The following is a 20,581-nucleotide window of genomic DNA, read 5'->3' on the forward strand; positions in this document are numbered from 1 at the left end:
ATACTCGCCCGCTCTCGTAATCCAGAGGTGTCTACCCCCTGAAGCGTCTGGCAATCTTCCAGTGTAAAAGGACCCTAAGAAAGCTGTATAACAACCAAGGGAGCTATAATGGACCTATTGGTTGCCAGCTAGCTCTTTTGGCCTAGGTGCAATAGAATCAGCCCATGCAAGCATGAGCTTGCACCAAGAATGGAGCACCATTTTGAACTTGGCTTATAAGGGCCTCTTGTTGTGGCAATGATTAGCCCAACCTTGACTAATACAGCGGATACATCCAAACGGACTGAAATGGTCTAATGATTTGGAGGTGGCCGCATCATTAAGCTGCATTACCCCCTCCGGATAGCTCCAAGCGCAGCATAGGTAAATGGGAATGTGTCAGTCACATGGGTGTCCTTGGCCAAAAGTCCCAGACGTGTGAGATGGGCCGGGCAGAAGGCGAACGGGTAATGTGGAACACACAGACGGAAAGACCAGGTCGGAATGGAAATGCAAACATTGGCAACTCAGCAGCCATTTTTATTGCCTGTTCTCCGTGGCACGCTTTGCTTTTGTTGTAGGGGATGCATGTCGCTGATTGTATGTTCTGTGCCTCGCGTGCGTCGTAGAGGCGTCGGGCGGCAGATTACGAGTGCAGTGTGTGCAAAGTTTTTCTTTCTGCTCACTTGGCTGCGGTTCACTTTTCTGTCTCATACAAAGACACTCTGTCTGTCGCTCTGGCGCAGAGGCAGCGGTTTCCTCCTGCAGTTAAGAGAGGCTCCTTGGCAGCGTAATTGAAGCCTTGTGCCCTGGCTATACAGAAACTGGGCAGAGCTGCAGTGCCCACACGACGGCACAACCCCAGCAGCTTCTAGAGAGAGTATCTACGTGTGCAAGCGACCCGCTGCGGGCACCGTATGTTTGTCTACCTGGGACTGGTTTTAGCAATACTTTAGTGCAATACCCATGATGGCAACTGTATAGGAAGCAAAGTCCATGAATCAGACCCTAGAGCCAGTGCCCTATAGACAAAGAGCTTGCAGTCTGTAGGACTGGGACATGGCGTGGCTCAGATGTCGGTGCCAGTTTTACTGGATGTGATACAGGCACGGGTATGACGGAATTTCCAGTCCCTGCCACATTCACAGACGCTCGACAGGTTACACGCACTTTGGCAATATTCCGGCCATTTGTTTATATGTTGTCGGTGGCCCGGACTCCGATAGATATTGAGAAAAACGGACAATTTGGTTTCTCTATGAATGTCATGAAAGTTATTTTTTATACTTATTTTCCTACGTATAGTGTAATATTCCGCTGTTTTTCAAGAAATCCCTGTTCTGTGGGGAAAAAGTTGGCAGATGGTGCATAATGGGTTTTGGCCTTTTTCTGATTAAGGGTACATAAGGTATGAAGTGCTTTATACTGTGGTGCACTAGCACTCGGCAAACTCGGGTCGGTGCGGGAGCGCAATCCCGAAGGAATCGGTCCTCGTTGTTTGAAATCGATTGTTTCCACATATTTAAGACACGACTATGATTGACTATGATGGTGGCACTGCCTGTTTCACTGCCCAGCTCTTTCATTGTTATGCAGGCGGCGCAGTCTCATTGCGCCACCTGCGTAATTTCACATGATCTTGGCCAGAAGAGGCCAAGGCCAATAATGGAGGATACCATGGGAGCATGACTGAGTTGTGTGTGTTTATTAATGTCTTTTAATACAGGGGCACAGCAGGGCCTTATTAATTGCTTATTCATTTCACAGTGGGGCTTATAAATGACTCTGGGCACGGTGGGGCCTGTAAATGGCTCTGGGCACGGTGGGGCCTGTAAATGGCTCTGGGCACGGTGGGGCCAGTAAATGGCTCTGGGCACGGTGGGGCCTGTAAATGGCTCTGGGCGGCACGGTGGGGCCTGTAAATGGCTCTGGGCACGGTGGGGCCTGTAAATGGCTCTGGGCACGGTGGGGCCAGTAAATGGCTCTGGGCACGGTGGGGCCAGTAAATGGCTCTGGGCACGGTGGGGCCAGTAAATGGCTCTGGGCACGGTGGGGCCAGTAAATGGCTCTGGGCACGGTGGGGCCAGTAAATGGCTCTGGGCACGGTGGGGCCAGTAAATGGCTCTGGGCACGGTGGGGCCTGTAAGTGGCTCTGGGCACGGTGGGGCCTGTAAGTGGCTCTGGGCACGGCGGGGCCTGTAAGTGGCTCTGGGCACGGTGGGGCCTGTAAGTGGCTCTGGGCACGGTGGGGCCTATAAGTGGCTCTGGGCACGGTGGGGCCTTTAAATGGCCCAAGGAGCACAGCAAGATCTATAAATTACTAAGAGAGCCCCATGTGACTCTTGTCACCCAAGAGCCCATGTAAACCTGGAGCCTTATAATACAGCATGGCGGAGACCAGCTGGGTGCAGATGTTTGCCAACTGTGGAGTTAAATCCAACATCTTCGTAAATGCAGGCTAGTTCCCATTACATCCTGAGGTGTCTTTCATGTACTAGTTCATGTTAAAAGCTGGCTGCTTGCGAAGTATATATGAAGGATGGTCTTGCATGCTTCTTTAACTGTGTTTGCTCTAATTTCACTGCTTCTCTCTGATTTAGGTGGGAACAGAGACAATTGAGCAATGGCCGTGTATATTATGTGGACCATAACACAAAGACCACCACTTGGGAGAGACCTCTACCTCCTGGGTAAGACCCCACCACACTCCAGGCCATTGTATGGCTCACCACAGTACTACCTATAGGGGGCAGATAACCGTGTTGGTTTTATATTTTATCATCTCTTTGAAGATGGGAGAAGAGAGTGGATAATCAAGGGCGATACTACTACGTGGACCACAACACTCGTACAACCACGTGGCAGAGACCTACGGCCGAATATGTCCGCAATTATGAACAATGGCAGACCCAGAGGAACCAGCTGCAGGGCGCAATGCAGCAGCTCAGCCAACGCTATCTCTACCAGGTGAGGAAACCCGAAGCTCCGTCCACACCGGGTGTTTCTCCATGTCACACTGTTTCCTTGTCTTTATGGTCCCTATTAGAGATGAGCAAGTATATTCGCTAAGGCAATACTCGCTCGAGTAATGTGCCTTAGCCGAGTATCTCCCTGCTCATCCCTAAAGATTCGGGGGTCGGCAGGGGGCGGGGGAGAGCAGGGAGGAACGGAGGGGAGATCTCTCTCTTCCTCCCCCCCCCCCCCCCCCCCCCCCCCCCGTCCCGCTCTCCCCTGCTCCCCGCCGCAACTCACATGTCAGCCGCGGAGGCCCCCGAATCTTTAGGGACGAGCGGGGAGATACTCGGCTAAGGCACATTACTCGAGCAAGTAGTGCCTTAGCGAGTATACTCGCTCATCTCTAGTCCCTATTAATGTTAATATAATAGCATTATAATATATTCCATTATGACTGCTGTGGGACCCGCTCAACGCTCCGAGCAGTGATAACAACAGCCAAATTGGACTGCCTGTTCATTTTTGCAATCAGCGTGGGTTTTGGAATTCGGACTCCACCAATCAAAACTTTTGACATCTCTCTATGACATGGCAAAAGTTTTTTTCGATCAGTAGGGGGTCCGGATGCTGAGACCATCTGAGCACTACACCTATTTAACTGTTTACGTTATTCGGAGCCGTATACGGGCTGGCCTACAGGAAGTCTACGGCGTCCGGCCACAATGATGGCTCAATGGACGCAGCGTTTAGTTGAGCCTTTCTATCTGTTGATTTTACCAATTAGCGAAGGTCTCGGCATCCGAATCTCCACCGATCTAAACTTTTAATATCTCACTATGACACGGCAGAAGTTTTTAAAAAGTTTAGTTAGACTTTCAGCCCTACAGACACAACCTTCTGTAATTCTACCAACTGTTAAATGACACTAATCTTACGTCATCTTAACATAAGCATTATGGGGGAGATTAATCAAGACTGGTAGTCGTAATCCAAAGTCAGTTAAATGCGCCAAATCTATGAAGAGGCTCGGATCTTTAGCTGCCATGGCACCGGAAATTGAAATCTCTACACCTACCCTGTTTTCCCTGAAAATAAGACATAGCATGATTTTCCAGAATTTTTGAGGATGCAAAATGATTTTTCAGGCTTTTTGAGGATGCTTGAAATATAAGCCCTACTCCAAAATTAAGCGCTGCTAAGATTTAATTAAAAAAAGTCAATTTAAATAGTGTCCAGGCGGCTATACATGTAAAAAAGTTAAACCTTTTTGAACAAAAATGAATATAAGACACTGTCTTATTTTCGGGGAACACGGTACTATGAGCAGGTATAGATTTGCGGTATGATTTGTGCCAGTCTGTGGCACAATTTATAGCCAATCTGTCAAACCACAGGTAAACGTGACCACTAAACTCCTGCCCACTTTCCTCGAAAATCCACCTCCTTTTTTTTTTGCCATATTTCAAAAGTGGAAAGACGCTTGAAATTTGGAAATATTAATGCAAATATGGCATTTTGGTGCCTTTTTAAAAGTGGCCTAAAGACTCTGATAAATTGCTCCCCTATACCATATAAGCATTACCTGCCAATTACAACCTCATGTGCAACGTGAGATATTAAAATGACTGTGGAACAACAAGTACCAGCCGATCTCTACAATCCTAATAGTTAAGGAAAAAAAAAATATATATATATCAGCGGACACGTGCTGGAAATTCCCGCACCATCCAACCTCACATAGAAGTTCCTTTATTTCCCCCCTTCTGTACAACAGTGTAACAGTTCCTTGTTCCATCGGGATAAGAATACACAAATAGACATTACATGTGTTTTCACAACTGTTCTTGTATTTCTGGGGGATCCTTTCAGGAGGTTGATACAAAACTCCCCACAGTGGAGCCTAGTCCTTATTCCCCGGGGACCTCTGAGCTGGTCAGAGGGGGAGCTATATAAACATTAGCCGTCCGCACGCCCCCACTGCACCTCCCAGCAATTTCACACCCCCCTTACACACCTCCTCCTTCCCTCTAAGCATCCCCTCACTGCTGAAGAAGAAAGGTGCATTGTAAGCCAGGATCTAGGGGAAGGGGGGAGCAGCCTGTGCCTATAAGTTGCTGAATATTTCTTCAGTTTGGGCTACTCTTAAACACCGCTCTGCCAAGGGACGGGCTTGGTTGGGAGGGGAGGAGGTGAGAGGGGCTCTGCTTGGAAGGGGGGCCAGGATCTGAGCCCAAAAGCCGGGAAGAGCTGGGCGTTTACTGGTGGCTTGTGGGAATGATTTCATTTGAAAGGCCTGCAATATTTTCCCCTCTGGTTTGAGAGCAAGTCGGAGGCGAGTCCAGCTGGGGACGTCTGCAGAGCACATGGCATCTCCTGCTCGGGACTCCATCATCCTGCTGACTCCTGACCTGCTCACTTACCTGTCTGCCTTGCCTCACTCTCTGTCTTGCTGTCTCTCTGTTTGCAGTCTCCAGCCACCGCTCCAGACAATGACCCACTCGGACCTCTACCCAACGGATGGGGTAAGTGACTACATACTTTGGGATCGGGTCATTTATCGACAAACCGTTTTTGGTAATGCTGCTCTTCAAGTATCCTTAACGACTTGGCAAACTTTTTTCAGTCCAGCAATGATTTTGCCATGGTCTACACTTAAAGGGGAACTCCATCTAATGTTGCTCTACAGCAAGGGATTTTTTTCTTCTTTCCAGAGAGCATTTTTAATATGGGACACATCCCAAGATAATGAATTAGGGCGCAACTCCCCTTTTAATTGACCTGATTTCTTTCTGTCTCTGCACGGGTTCTTGTGGACCTAAATCAATATTATGTCAAAGTTACACTTTAGGAAGAAACTTTTTTTCCTTTCCCACTTTTTCCGCTACGAGGGTGTGTGTATTTACCAGGAGTGCAGGGGCGTGGATGGGTCCAGGATGGGGGGGTGTAAGTGGCTTAATATAGAAGCACTTCAAACTAGAGTGGAAATTTCCATACCCCACGGATATATATGCTAATGGGTAAAAACAGTACCCCATTCTTCAAATACCTACACAGTAAAGGCTTAACGTCTGTCCTTTAATGCATCGCATCCATATACATGGTACACGCTCCGGGTTAGACTGAGAATCTGGAATTGTGGGAAAATCCTGTAACTGATAAGCAGTCCTTCAATCAGAGAGGAAGATACAGTTTCCAAACAAGTAGTTTGGCACGTGCTAGAAAGAAAGAGCGGCTGCGGTTTTGTACTCTGGAAAACTGATAAAAGGTAATTGCTGCGCACAGAAGGACGACATCCTGCCAAGAACTCTGCAGCGGAGTTATGCAGAAGTTAGAAACATCTTGGTTCTGTCTGAGACCTTTTAAGTAGGACCCCGAGGCGCAGCTGCACTCCAAGTAATTGTTTGTTCCTTGGCCGTAGTTCAACCTGCACCTGCTCTTATGTAAAAAGGACGGGGTGAAGAGGTGCACGCTTCATTTGGGTCTTCTAACAGCGGATTTCATTACCGCCTTAGTGGAAAAAATAGGGATACGTGCTGCGTATATTCCTATGCGATATTCTGCGGCACTTGGTTGCAATTTATGTAGGCATCCCATTTGTTTTCATGACACTTAAGGTTTGGAGATGTAATTTGCGCAATCGATTAAGTAGGGGTTTCTAGCAGCGTTCCATGACCCTCGCTCGTTAGTTTATAACTTGAATACATTGTATCAGATTTGCACGTTGATTATTTTGTTACCTAGGTTATTTTCTGTTTCCTTGGTTCTGTCTATTGTATGTGTCAGGTATTGCAATCCTTTATACGAAAACAGCCTACTTATTATTCTGCGCACATGAAAGGAATATTACGTAACGCAGGCTGTATGCAGTTAGTATGGGGGCGCAGATGGAGTCTAGCACTGGGGATGGAGAAGAACGTCTTGAGTACCTCTCTTAGTTAAGATGTTGGATCGCTGGCTCAGATCGTTCCGGGGATACTTGTCCTGTCTGCCCTGAGGTTTCCTTGTAGACGGGCTGAAGTCCCAGTGCCGTTATTTGCTGGCCAGGGTGTGGTCACGGGTTTTTCCACCCTCAGTATTGCTTGCATTTAGACTTGTGATATTGAATGGAACCAATGAGATCCATGAATACTTTGCATTCAGTAGTTCAGCGATGGGAGCAATGCTCCGGTTGTGCTACACATCCAAAGCGGCCTCTATAGAGCTTTTACTGCCAATTACAATGGGAAAACCATAACCCAATGTAACAATATTGTATGTAAGAAGAAAAGGAAACTTTATCCGAAATGTAGAACTCCCCATTCTTAGTTTGTCCAGCATGGCGCTCTGAGCATCGATGTACTCTGATAATACAAAAATGGATAGTCACGTTTTTTTTTCATGGTGACACCCACTGTGTTTGCAGTAAAGATGGATGAGAGATCGTTAAGGCCCATTTAGATGGGAGGAGTGTCAGGCAAACGATGTCTAACACTCATCCCAGCACATACTAGCTCCTGTGCACGGGAGCTAGTATCGCTGGCTCACAGCGGGGAGGCTGGAGGAGAGTTCTGTCCTCGCGCTCCCCCGCCTCTCTCCATTAAATTAACATAGCGGACGGTTAGTACTGAACAACTGCTATTTACACTGAACGCTGAGCAAGCAGCTGATCGTCCATCATTTCTGCAGCATAGACGATGAGCAGATCTCTGATCGTGCAGTGTAAACAGCAGTCGTTCAGTACTGAACAGCCGATACGTTATGTCAATGTAGAGAGGCGGGGGAGTGCGAGGAGAGAAATCTCCTCCAGCCGCCCCGCTGTGAGCCAGCGATACTAGCTTCTGTGCAGCAGCATGACAGCAAGTATGTGCGGCGGCGAGTATCGGGCATCGTTTGCCCGACACTCGTCCCATCTAAATGGGCTTTTAGAGTCCCGTCCGTTGTACTTGCGTCATAGAAAGGTATTCTCTTATTTCCTGTTCTTACTATATATAGTGTCAAGATATTCTGCAGTGCCCTATGGAGAAATCTATCTCATATCCGTCGTCTGTTTATCTAACTATCTCGTGTCTGTCTGTCTCTGTTTGTCTATCTCATATCTGTCTATTTCATGTCTGTATCTGTCTGTCTGTATATCTCATATTTGTCGTCTGTCTGTCTATCTTGTGTCTGTTGTTTGTCTGTCTATCTATCTATCTATCTATCTATCGATCTATCTATCTCATATTTGTCGTCTGTCTGTCTATCTTGTCTCTGTTGCCTGTATGTTTGTCTAACTCACTCCTATCTGTCGTCTGTCTATCTCGTGTCTGTTGTCTGTATGTTTATCTTGTGTCTGTTGTCTATCGGTTTGTCTATTTATCTATCCATCCATCCATCTATCTCATATCTGTCGTCTGTCTGTCTCATATCTATCTATCTCATATCTGTCGTCTGTCTGTCTCATTCTTGTGGCTATTTATTAGACTCACCCAAATTCTTTCTCTTATTCTCCTATTTTGGGTATTTTCCATCAGATCTCACCACACATGGAAGTAATTCCACCAGGATTTTTTATTCTGCTTAAACCCTATGCTACTTGATGGAGGGGGAGCTGCCTCCATGAGATGGTCCCAGATCTAGAGCTTTGATCTCCTCTTATGGTGCGGTACGCTCAGACGTTAAGACCTGGAGGATTTGCCAGTATGACAAGTACTGGGTTTAAGCAGCAACATCATGGCGGCTTCTGTTTGAACTCGGGCCAACTTAAAGCTTTCCCCTTGAGAACATTGACACTCAACGCCTGCCTTAAAGGCTGCTCTGTCTGAAGCAAGAGCCCTGGACAGGAAGCCGGCCCCGTTGCTGTAGAACAGTAGAGCTGTGTAATACGTTCTATAGACTTTACCAAAAGTATGTTGGGGCGGCATTTGGAATTGATATAGGTGTTATAAGACGAGCAGCGGGTCCCTCATCCCTGGGAACCCATAATTTAAAACCGTTTCAGTACTTAGCAAAGACTGGAGAATCCGGCCAAGTCCGGTGATGAAATAAGTTCTCTGTGTGTTCTTGCATCGGCACAGCGGCTCTCAGTGACTGAATTACCCCATCGCATACATCTCCTGGGAAATTAGTGGGGAAGATGCTGTCTGCTTGGGTTTATATATAGACAGTTAGGCAGGGAAAGTGTGTGGCAAGAGTGAGGTCAGCACAACTGACATAATGGTGTGCAATTAGCAAAAACATGGAACATTATGCCTCCCACTGAATGTAAATGGCGATCTGTGTCATAATTCATACTGCCGCTTATTTACAACAGCGGGCTGTAACCTACAACTTCCATCATGTGGGATAACACAAACTCAGGACACAAAGTATAATGCACGACTGTACCCCAGCCATATCTGGAGATAGTGACGATCAGGCATACTGGGAATCGTTATGCCCGATCTATTGATCTATTTGGAGATAAGTGGAGACAGATGTATCCAATGATGATGAACGCACAGGCAAGCCAAGCAATCGTGTTTATGGGGGAGTCGGGGACTGCCAATTTAGTTCTGTAGGTATATGTCTGGTTATAAGGCAGAGCAATTACAGTGGCTTTTGCTTGACGATCCAACTGGTAAGCCATCAATGCATACGTTTCTTTAATTTAGGATGTATAGAGGGAAACTGGAACGACTGGAAGTACATGCATAGTGTTGTTTTTTTCTTTTTACATGCTACTATCATACTTTAAGGGGAACCTGTCGTCACGTATGAGCACCATACATTTTTCCGCGGGCGGTGTTTGTGCGCTCACTCATCCTCTATGGCAGAGCGCACACACACGGCCGGCTGAAAAGAGTGATGCTGTGTGCCCGGTAACTTTGCTGGGTCACAGCGATAGACCGTGGTGACCGGTGAGTATCAAACTCTGCTCCCGGACTCCCTGTTCCCTTCTATTAAAGGCCCATTATATAGTTTATGGGGCTCAAACATGATGACATATTCCCTTTTTGAAGTCTCAGGATGTACAGATGCCTGTAGAAGCAAATAGTTGGCTGGAAAACATTAAGGCGTTTGGAAGACTTTCCATCATTGTGAGTCTTAAGATCTTATCCAATTTCCTTATTAGCGTGCACATTCAGTTTATAGGGACACATTTGTTTGGCTACTTCAGTACTTGATGCCGCTTATCTCGGGCATATAAAAAATGATAAAACGTACCCGTCTATTTTTTTCCCCAGATACATGTATTGCGAAGGGTCTAGCGGTGTCATAGATACACAGATGTCTTCTCTAGGGATACAGATGTAGCAATCATTAACATGACTTCTGCATTGAGATAACGCAACTTACTGTCTGGTAGTACATTGTAGTTATAATGCAATAAATGACAAGTTAATGTTTGCTACATCTGCATGATTCCTTTGAACATCAGTATAGAATGTATATTAAGGATGTCTTGTCTAATATTTGTCGCTTAGGGAACTGGGCCTCCGATTATTGCTAAAAATCATCATTTTGGTTATAGGCATACAGCCGTTAACAAGTGCTAGAGAGAAGTTTAAAGTGTAACAAAAGTTTTAGAAAACTTCTGAGCTGTCAGAAGTTTTGATCGGTGGGTTCCAGGTGGGAGCGGAGACCTCCATCAAGCTTTCCAGCTCAGAACGGTGTACAGGCTCAATAGAAAGTCTTTGACTCCGTAGACCACTTGCTAATCATATCTAAAGACGCACAAGACATTTCCTTTTAGTGATCGGTTGGTGTCTCAGAACTCGGGTCCCCCTGATGACCTGTCAAAAGTTTTCTGAAAGTTTTCAGTTAGATTTTAACTTTTACTTTTAAAGTCTTTTCCTATTTGACAACCTGTTTGTGGCTCAAGGACGTAGTTTGCCGCATGGCCGGGTATTGGGTTACACCTACCGTGTTTCCCCGAAAATAAGACAGTGTCTTATATTAATTTTTGTTCAAAAAGGTTTAACTTTTTTACATGTATAGCTGCCTGGACACTATTTAAATTGACTTTTTTAATTAACTGTTAGCAGGGCTTAATTTTGGAGTAGGGCTTATATTTCTAGCATCCTTAAAAAGCCCGAAAAATCATTTTACATCCTCAAAAATTCTGGAAAATCATGCTATGTCTTAGTTTCAGGGAAACAGGGTATTTCTCGCTCTTGCCATTCGGATATACATGATGTAAATAATATCACAGTTTTCGTTCACTGTATAACAATGTATCTTTATGATGCAATGCGTCTTCCTCGCTGACACTTTCATTTATTGTCTCTTTCAGAAAAGCGACAAGATAACGGGAGAGTGTATTACGTGAATCACAACACACGGACAACACAATGGGAAGACCCACGGACACAGGGGTGAGCAGACGGAAGCACTCTGTCCACGATATGGGGAGAAGATAGTAATCGGCTGAAATGGGATGTCCACATGAGGATGAATTCATGCTGCTTTTATTTCTGTATGCGCTGAAAAAGCCCCCGGAACATATTTCAAATAAGCCCCCAATTCTCTAAAAAAAAGTTTTCTGTTGGGTTTGTGTATTTTGTTAACTTTTTTTTGTAGCTGTATAGGATAGTGCAGTTTTCCGTACAGATGCCTGCCACAAAAAAGTAAAAGTACTGCATAGTAAACTTCTTTTAATGAGTCTCTAGATGTTCCACGGGACAACTATTGGTCAAAATCGCCTGCGTAAAACCACCATAACAGTGTTGTAGTGCATAGGACAATGCTTGAGTATCTGGTGGTGTGATACTGGTGTTCTTCTCTTCCATCAACCTTAACCCATACCATGTTTATCACCAGGATGATCCAGGAACCAGCGCTTCCTCCAGGATGGGAAATGAAGTACACCAATGAAGGGATAAGATACTTTGTAGATCATAATAATCGTACTACAACCTTCAAAGATCCAAGGCCTGGATTTGACTCTGGGTAGGTGGGAGTTACCCTAACAAGAGGCCATATCCAAACGAGTAAGAGTGAAGGATACGACCATAGAGACCGTACAAGTATCATGTCATATTAGCACCATGTATGGGGTTTCTTGTTGTGATTGGTTCAGACTACGTTATGTAGCATCAGGGGCGACGCATCTAAAACGTCTGCTCATCGCACTTACTGATAATGTATCTGGTGGTTCTCAGGACTGAAGATATGTGACGTGGGTTTAGGGAGCATGAGGGCAATGACTTTTTTTTGGTCTGCCTGTCCATGATCATCTTGAATGGCTGATAATAGGAAACAATAAGTTGCAATAAACGGAACAGAAAATGATATTAGGTAACGTTGCGTGGCGTGAATATTGCCCAAATTCTCACTGGAAACAACGAATTCGGGTGATAATTATCCCGTCTACACGCCATCGCCGACAGGTCACTGAGCGAGAAATCGTTTACCCATCGGAGTTGCTTGGTTTTTATCAGAACTACAATCCAAGCGACTATCGGCCGTGTAAATGGCAGCATCTCAATGGGTCAGTGACTCCTGTTTACGGTGAATGGAGGCAGGTGGGCCAGAATGATCCCCCACTGTTCGGGCGGTAGTCTGTGGGAAGGCTTATGCACCCTGTATAAAGGTGCCTTTCCTTTACACACTTTTACATGTAGCAAAGATTGAATGGTTTGCACGATAATCGTTAGGTGTAAATCATGGAGTGAAAGATCGCTGGACCTGAAAACCATCGTTCATCTGCCGCTGCATCGTTTGGTATAGTCAGGCGTCCTGTGATTTGCCGACTAGGAAGCAGTGGCAAAAGGGTTGGCTAGGGGCGCGGAGGGTTGGCTAGGGGCGCGGAGGGTTGGCTAGGGGCGCGATGGGTTGGCTAGGGGCGCGATGGGTTGGCTAGAGGCGCGATGGGTTGGCTAGAGGCGCGATGGGTTGGCTAGAGGCGCGATGGGTTGGCTAGGGGCGCGGAGGGTTGGCTAGGGGCGCGATGGGTTGGCTAGAGGCGCGATGGGTTGGCTAGAGGCGCGATGGGTTGGCTAGAGGCGCGAAGGGTTGGCTAGAGGCGCGAAGGGTTGGCTAGGGGCGGAGTTATCTTTCAACGAACGATCAAAATTACCCAATTATTGTTTAAATACATGCCTAGCGAACAATATATGATCCCTACATCACTGCTGGTCACACGCTCATTCCCATTTATCTTGCCATGTAAAAGGGCCTTAAGTGTCCCTTCTAGGTATTTGATTTCAAATCATCTCTTTGTTCTCTCAGGGTCAAACCGGGGAGCTCGCCAGGAGCGTACGATAGAAGCCGAAGCTTCCGATGGAAGTACCATCAGTTTCGATTCCTATGCCATGTGAGTTTTTAGAATGACCTCTTGTGAAAATTCTTTGCTTCTGTCAATGAAGGTACTCGCCGCAAGTCTACTGATACATTTTCTCTACTCCAGAAAGTTCCACTAACTTATTTCTTAACCGCTTGTCCATTTAGACGTGTGACATCGGTGGGTTTTATGTTATAACCCACAGTGTGATTTACTGTAGAGATGACATGTTATAATAGTGGAGATGAGCACTACATATACTAACCTTCTAATTACTTCTTTTCTTCTTTTCCAAGTCAAACACGCTCCCCAGCCATGTGAAAATCAGCGTATCCAGGCAGACGTTGTTCGAGGACTCCTTCCAGCAGGTAACCTGAGACTGTATACAAAAGAGCTGTATTTTAGGAGATGATTTGACCATACAATTTGCAATTTACAAACCCAGACTGTGGAGCAGAGACTCCGGATTTCATACCCCAGGATCCTCGCGTTACAAGAATTGGCCCAATTAGAGGAATAGGTTGAGGATTGTGGCCCCCAGCGCAAACACTGTAACTGATGTGGTGAATTTGTATTTGGCTGTATGTGATCGTATCATGGAGTATCAGAGCTATACCCAACATAAGAGTAAACCTTCATTTGTATAGGGAGATAATGCTGTACATGAATAGGTCATTGGGCCCCTACATCATGGAAGTCCAATGCTGCCATAGTATTGTGGGCCTGAAGAGTCACCAGTTTGGCTGGCTGCAACTACTACACCTGTAACCCTATAGTCACCCATCCTACTCTATATAGCCGCTGTTTTATTTTATTCTAGGACTCCAGATAAGGCCAATATTAGTCACCATGCAATTAAAGGGTATTCCCACCTAGGCCAAACATGGCTGGGATTGAAATAAGGACCTATGCCGCTGCCACTGTTCTATGCTGTTTCTGTAACTTTCATTCATTTCTATGGCGGTTAGAGAAATGGTGTAGAACAGCCCATCCCTGGTCACTGCGCACAGAAAGAACTTCTAGAACTAGATGGGTATCCCAGAAGTTGGACTTGCATTTATTGGACATTTATAGCATACCCTGTGGATACGCCATAAATGCTGAAGATGAGAATACCCCTTTAAGGCACCCAGAAACTTTCTGGGGTAAAAAATAAAGTTATGACCATGGTAAAAAGTTCTTTAGAATGGAAAAGCCTTACAGTTACAGAATAACAGATGAGAACGACATTTTCTTTTCTCTTTTCCCATTAGATAATGAACATGAAACCATATGATCTCCGACGGCGTCTTTACATCATAATGCGCGGTGAGGAAGGTTTGGACTATGGCGGAATCGCCAGGTAACTAAAGATTGAGGAACTTTATGTGTATAACTGTGTGATCTGAACTTATGTGAGGGTGCGTTATATTATCTAATGACTATGCTCTTACCGCCGTATATGTTTAAAGGGGGTTTCCAGCTCTAAAAAGTTGACTACCTGTCCACAGGATAGATCATCAATAGCTGATCGATAGGGGTCCACCGCTCAGGGCCCCTGCCAATCAGCTGCTGACTGGGCCGCTGCCAGTGTGTACGAAGCAGGATGCAGATGGCTCTGAACATTTTGCAGTGACCCAGCATGGTTTTGCAGACCCGGTTCCCATTCATTTCCATGCCCATGCCTGGCTACTGCACGAAGTATGGAACTGTCTGCTTCCTGCTCTGTACACAATGACAGTGGCCTGGCGAACAGCTGACCAAGAGGGTGACAGACCCCTACTGACCAGTGACCATATTGATAACCTAACTTGAGGATAACTCATAGCTGGAAAAACTCCTTTAATTCCATTAGAAGCCATTGACAAATACCATGACTATTGAAAGTGTCACGGCTGTCCGTACACATGAGATAAAAACTGGCCATTTTGCAGAACCGTCATTTGAGAAGTTCACACAAACGGCCATTGGCAGACTTCTGTCTGTCCAAAATGGAATTGTCCAGGTTGGAAAATTTCATCCGACTGTGATGAATTAAGCTGATCATTTGCCATTTTGTGAGGAAGTCAGTTTTTTTTGTTTTTTTTAAACTGACTCCTGATTGGCCAGCTTGATACCTCCTGTTACCGGTGGCCAATCATTATCTTATGTGTATGGCCGGCTTCACATTGGATGTGGATAGATGCAGGTATTGCACTGTATGCTTCAGCTACTATGGCAAGCATACAACACTGTCTAATTAATGCACGGGTCCTGTTCTAATTAATGGGATCTTTGCATGAGAATCCTTAGGCGGCATTGCTGCCTCAGGCGGGGGCGCATATATATATATTTGCATCACCTGTTTACCCTGTACAGCTATAACCTTGTCGTATCCATCCTTCATATTGTTCTGGGGTATGTTTCTCTTTGGTATACTTGCTTCTAGGTTTTTATGTCTTTAGCTCTACGGTATTAGGCATTGGTGTTTTCTTCTGGTCCGTGGTTCTCACGTCTGCACCCCTTCACCTGAATTCTTGCCTCCTACCTACTCTTTAGTCTGTCGTGTCCTCCATGGTGCCTTGGCTCCTCTCTCTCTCTCTGTGTCCTCCCAGTGGTTTTACCCTATGGTAGGTTACGTCAGGCTGTTCTACCACAGGGTAGAACCACGGACAGGATATGGGGAGCTCTCAACATGGAGCCTGCCATCCTTGAACTTTTAGCTTGTTCTCTCTGTGGCTGCGGGATCCGTCGACACTCTTACCGGTGGCTTCCAGGATTAATGACTGGGGTGATAATTCTGTATTTGGGATGATGCCAGTCATGTTAAGCTTCTACACCGACTACCTCCACCACTGCATTCACGGCTTCTTCTTCCATACATCCCCTGTATGTCTCTGCAGGGAGTGGTTCTTCCTCTTGTCGCACGAGGTGCTGAATCCCATGTACTGCCTGTTCGAGTATGCCGGAAAAAACAACTATTGCTTACAGATAAACCCAGCGTCGTCCATCAACCCCGACCACCTCACTTACTTCCGATTCATCGGCCGCTTTATAGCTATGGTAAGTGGGGAAGGCTTGCTATAATGCGGCGTCATTCGTAGCTGTCTGCTGTAAAGAATAACTTCCGTCATCTTGTCGTTCTCAGGCTCTTTACCACGGAAAGTTCATAGATACCGGATTCACTTTACCATTCTACAAGAGGATGCTCAACAAGAAGCCAACGTTGAAGGACCTGGAATCCATTGACCCAGAATTCTACAATTCCATTATGTGGATTAAGTAAGTGCGGAGATGGGGGGTGGCCATGTTTTTGACTGTTGTAGAAAAAAGAGAGCTGGAGCAAACCAAGGGGAATAGATGGGAACAGGGGGGGGGGGGGATTTATTATTTGTATAGCGCCAACTAATTCCGCAGCGCTTTCAGGTAATTTGTTTATTACCCTCCCACTCATTTTACTGACCTCGGAAGGATGGAAGGCTGAGTCAACCTTGAGCCAGCTACCTGAACCAAGTGGGTATTGAACCCGCAACCTTCAGGTCGTGAGCGAGAGCTGCCCTTAACACTCTGCGCCACACTAGGCCTGCATGGAACGAAAGTTCTAAGTGAGAAAGAGAATTCTTTTTGGGGATATATCCCAAAGGGCAGTTCCTCTTTAAGTCACGGCCTCAGTCAACCCAGATAACGTCAAACACGGGTAGACCTATCAGTGACCTCATAAGCGAAAAGGTAAAAATTTGGGAGTAAGGCGCAACCTGAAGATTGTATAAATACACAGTTGCGTTGGCCCAACTTCTCTGCCTATTGGTAGTACCAGCAATTAGATGCATTTCGAGGTGATCTACCACTTCTGAGACCATACGTCAGGTGAAGTCTCGGCGCTTGGACATCCGTTCATAAGAGCAGAGAAGTCAAGCCACTTCGAAACGCGTCTACTCAGTAACAATAAAGTGGTTGAGCGAACGCTACTGCATGTTTGTACATTTTTCAGGTCCCAAATGTTTACCTTTTTCAATAGCGTTTTTGATTGTGCCAGGCCTGTGGAGTCTTCAGCCATCTGATGGCAAGGTTTACAGCCTTGCTGCTGCCGTATGGGTGCGTGCAATACCGCAGTGCTACCTTGCATGGTGTCGGGTGCTGCATCACTGCAAAAAGACTCTGCTTGGCCCCAGACTGACCACTCTGTTAGCACTATTCATGATAAAGCCGCAGATCCAGATTTTTTTAGAAAAAGGGCATCATTGTGACATTGGTATATTGGATGCCTACAGCCCTTGGCACAGCCTCCTCAGGGTTAAAGGGTTGGTGCCACGTTATAAAGCGATCACCATCCACAAGGAATAACTTTATGATCTGTGGGTATGATCTGACCTCACGGACCCCTACCATTCTCAAGAACGGGGGGCCCGAAAATCCCTGTTTAAATGAAGTGGCGGCGGCGCATGCGTGCTACTGCTTTATCTATTTCACTTACAGCACCAGAAATTGCCAAACGCTTATATTCGGCAATTTTTGGTGCTCCCATTGAAATAAATGGAGCGGCGGTGCTCTGCTCTACTCATGGGGAAACTTCCAGGATTCCTGTTCTCGAGGTTGGGGGGAGTCCCAGTGGTCAGACCTCCACCGATCATAAAATTAACCCCCATCCTGTGGATAGAGGATAACGCCAGACTCACTTATGCTCGTGATTTTATGGCCTTACATGTATTTTCTCATTAAGGACCATGATCCCCTATCCACAGAATAAGGGATAATTGTCTGATCGCTGGGGGTCCCTGACACGGACGCACCCCAGTGCTCCATGTGAACGGTGTGGTAGCCTCATAGATTTGTACATCAATCTCTGCCTGTTCCATAGAAGTGAATGGGGAGGTGGTTAGGCATGCATGCCATGCGCTGGTCTTCGCATTGCTACAGGTCCAGGCGGTCGGACCCCCAGGGGCTGGACGTTGATTCTTTACCCCATCGATAGGGGTTACTAGTTTATAATGGGAAAACATTCATTTCTTGAAGTCTATGAACAGCGGCCATGTGTGCTCTGCTCCTACTACTTACTGATCAGCGCCTTACTTACTGTTGCCAAATTTTCATCCGTTTTTCTCAAATTTTCCCTGCAGAGAAAACAATTTAGAGGAATGCGACTTGGAGCTTTATTTTGTACAAGACATGGAGATCTTAGGCGAGGTGACGTCTCATAAACTGAAAGAAGGCGGAGAGAACATCCGAGTAACAGAGGAGAACAAGGAAGAGTTTATCACGTAAGCCGGCTACATATTTAGCGCTTCTTCGTCCATCGCCAATGTTTACAGGCTGTTGATTGGGTCTCGTGTCTCTCAGGCTTCTCACCGACTGGAGATTCACCCGTGGCGTTGAGGAGCAGACCAATGCATTTCTTGATGGCTTCAATGAGGTTGCTCCTCTGGAATGGCTGCGATACTTTGATGAGAAGGAGCTGGAGGTTAGATATGTGATTTATCGCATAAACTGCATGGAGGCGTTGATGGCTATGGTGGTTCTAAGCATTTATTCTATGTTTCAGCTGATGCTCTGTGGGATGCAGGAGATTGATTTCAATGATTGGCAGAAAAACACAATCTACCGGCACTATACCAAAACCAGCAAGCAGGTCCAGTGGTTCTGGCAGGTAGGGGACTACAGAAGTGGATGCAAATGCATGCTTGCTTTTACTTTTTTATTACATTTCCAGGTATCACTTAGGGGGTAATGAAAAAAGTTATCTTATGAAAGACATTGGTGGCATATTGCTAGTATATGGCATCAGTCTGATTGGCAGTGTCCAACCAATGTGACCCTTGGCGAAGACTAGAGCGAAGTTAGGAAAACTTCTGTCTCCTTTGCTCAACTTTTACTGGCCAGATGCTTAGCCGCCATTGACTATAATGGGCCGTTCATGTGCCATCTGGAAAAAGGCAAGTGATGCCAACGGCAAACAACGTGTTACAGTGCTTTCCTAGTGCCACTGCCACTTCGTTTTTAGTAATTGGCGGCGGTCTCGGCACCTAGACTCCTGCCTGGGGCATGGAGAAACAAAGATGGCCACACCGCTTCTCTGACCACCTGATCACACTGATCTGCATTGGTCGTCTAAAACACTACATGCTAATCTGACTGTCCAGCACTGGTTAAAGCAGGTGTGGTGCCTTAGACTAACGATGCGTACTAATACACAGTGTACACCAGGCAGTCACAGAAGCTGATCGTTGTTCCTCAAGGCCTGGGGTCTCTTTAATTGAGCAGATGGTGGTTTCCCCACAAGCATCTTTACACGATTCTGTCTTTACAGGTAGTAAAAGAGATGGACAATGAGAAACGGATCCGGCTGCTGCAGTTCGTGACCGGAACGTGCCGCCTTCCAGTTGGAGGATTCTCAGAACTGATTGGTTAGTGTTCACTTATATATTAATATCATCAGAGGAGATATCCAGGGGCAATGTGGAATGCCCATTCTCATTGTGATCGTACTACCACTAGTAAGTTGCCTGGTATTGCTACGTTAATGGGTTAAAATACTCTGATCCAGAATAACCAATCATCAAAACCAATTTTAAAGCCGTATTCCCATCCACAAGATATGCCATACATGGTGATGGGTGAGGGTCCCACCTTTTGGGATTCTCATCTTGTTCCTCATTCTCTGATTCGCTGAGCCAGCACTCTCCATAGATTGCAGTGGAGAGGTCGCTACGCTTGCTTACAGCTCTCTCGGTAACTCCCACCTATCATACAGTTTAATGACACATCCTATGGATGCAATATATATATATCTTATTAGCTGACCTGTTCTCTTTAGTGTTTCCTCACTTTACATGCTTTCATTATGTTGATTATATCTTACAGGTAGCAACGGACATCAGAAATTCTGTATTGACAAAGTTGGGAAAGACACTTGGCTCCCTCGAAGTCACACCTGGTAAGGGTTAATAGAACTGCCACTATACGAATTGATTAACATGAATACCAAATCATTCTTGCTTATGGTGTAGTCCTTTCTTAAAATATTCCTCTCTGTCATCAACCCTTTAAGGACAAAGTGCGGTAAATATATGGCGCTGGGTCCTGGACTTTAATCCCGGCTGATGGCAAAAATACAGCGGGGATTAAAGTCTGCTGCTGCAGTCAAGCAGGAGCAGATCAGGTTGTAAGCTGTTAGTCACAGCTGAGAACCCAGAGGAGAAGGGAGAAGCATTTTTTTTTTACCACTTCTGCCTTTTCCTTTCCTGGGTACATAGCGCTCCATGAGAAAGGAAAGTGGAAGTGTTCCTTCCACTACGCGAGCTGGCGGTCACATGACCACCGAGTTTCCCCTGTTACAGCAGAGCAGCAGAGTCCTAGCAGACCCTGATCAGCTCCGCCAGTGACTAATGGCACTACAGGCAGATGTTTTTCCCCTGTAACTGGGGCTCCTTTGGATGCGGCTCCTATGGATGCTCCAGCTACAGTGACAAT

The 20,581-nt window shown here is 46.0% G+C and overlaps 1 protein-coding gene across 2 annotated transcripts in view; it reads left to right on the forward strand.

Annotated features, from left to right (window-relative positions):
- WWP2 (WW domain containing E3 ubiquitin protein ligase 2) overlaps positions 1–20,581 on the forward strand; it is a 54,467-nt gene that overhangs the window by 30,228 nt on the left and 3,658 nt on the right. The window contains exons 7-21 of one of the 2 annotated variants that reach the window (XM_066582205.1): positions 2,580–2,669; positions 2,772–2,946; positions 5,402–5,456; positions 11,168–11,249; positions 11,695–11,823; positions 13,105–13,189; positions 13,453–13,524; positions 14,410–14,498; positions 16,018–16,177; positions 16,263–16,396; positions 18,232–18,372; positions 18,452–18,572; positions 18,654–18,758; positions 19,419–19,515; positions 19,973–20,045. In XM_066582205.1, the coding sequence (XP_066438302.1) occupies positions 2,580–2,669; positions 2,772–2,946; positions 5,402–5,456; positions 11,168–11,249; positions 11,695–11,823; positions 13,105–13,189; positions 13,453–13,524; positions 14,410–14,498; positions 16,018–16,177; positions 16,263–16,396; positions 18,232–18,372; positions 18,452–18,572; positions 18,654–18,758; positions 19,419–19,515; positions 19,973–20,045 (1,608 nt within the window). Of the gene's footprint in view, positions 1–2,579; positions 2,670–2,771; positions 2,947–5,005; positions 5,124–5,401; positions 5,457–11,167; positions 11,250–11,694; positions 11,824–13,104; positions 13,190–13,452; positions 13,525–14,409; positions 14,499–16,017; positions 16,178–16,262; positions 16,397–18,231; positions 18,373–18,451; positions 18,573–18,653; positions 18,759–19,418; positions 19,516–19,972; positions 20,046–20,581 lie in introns of those variants that run through there. The other variant, XM_066582206.1, reaches the window with a different exon arrangement.

Source organism: Eleutherodactylus coqui, chromosome 11 (genome assembly GCF_035609145.1).
Source record: "Eleutherodactylus coqui strain aEleCoq1 chromosome 11, aEleCoq1.hap1, whole genome shotgun sequence".
In the NCBI taxonomy this organism is placed as follows: domain Eukaryota; kingdom Metazoa; phylum Chordata; class Amphibia; order Anura; family Eleutherodactylidae; genus Eleutherodactylus; species Eleutherodactylus coqui.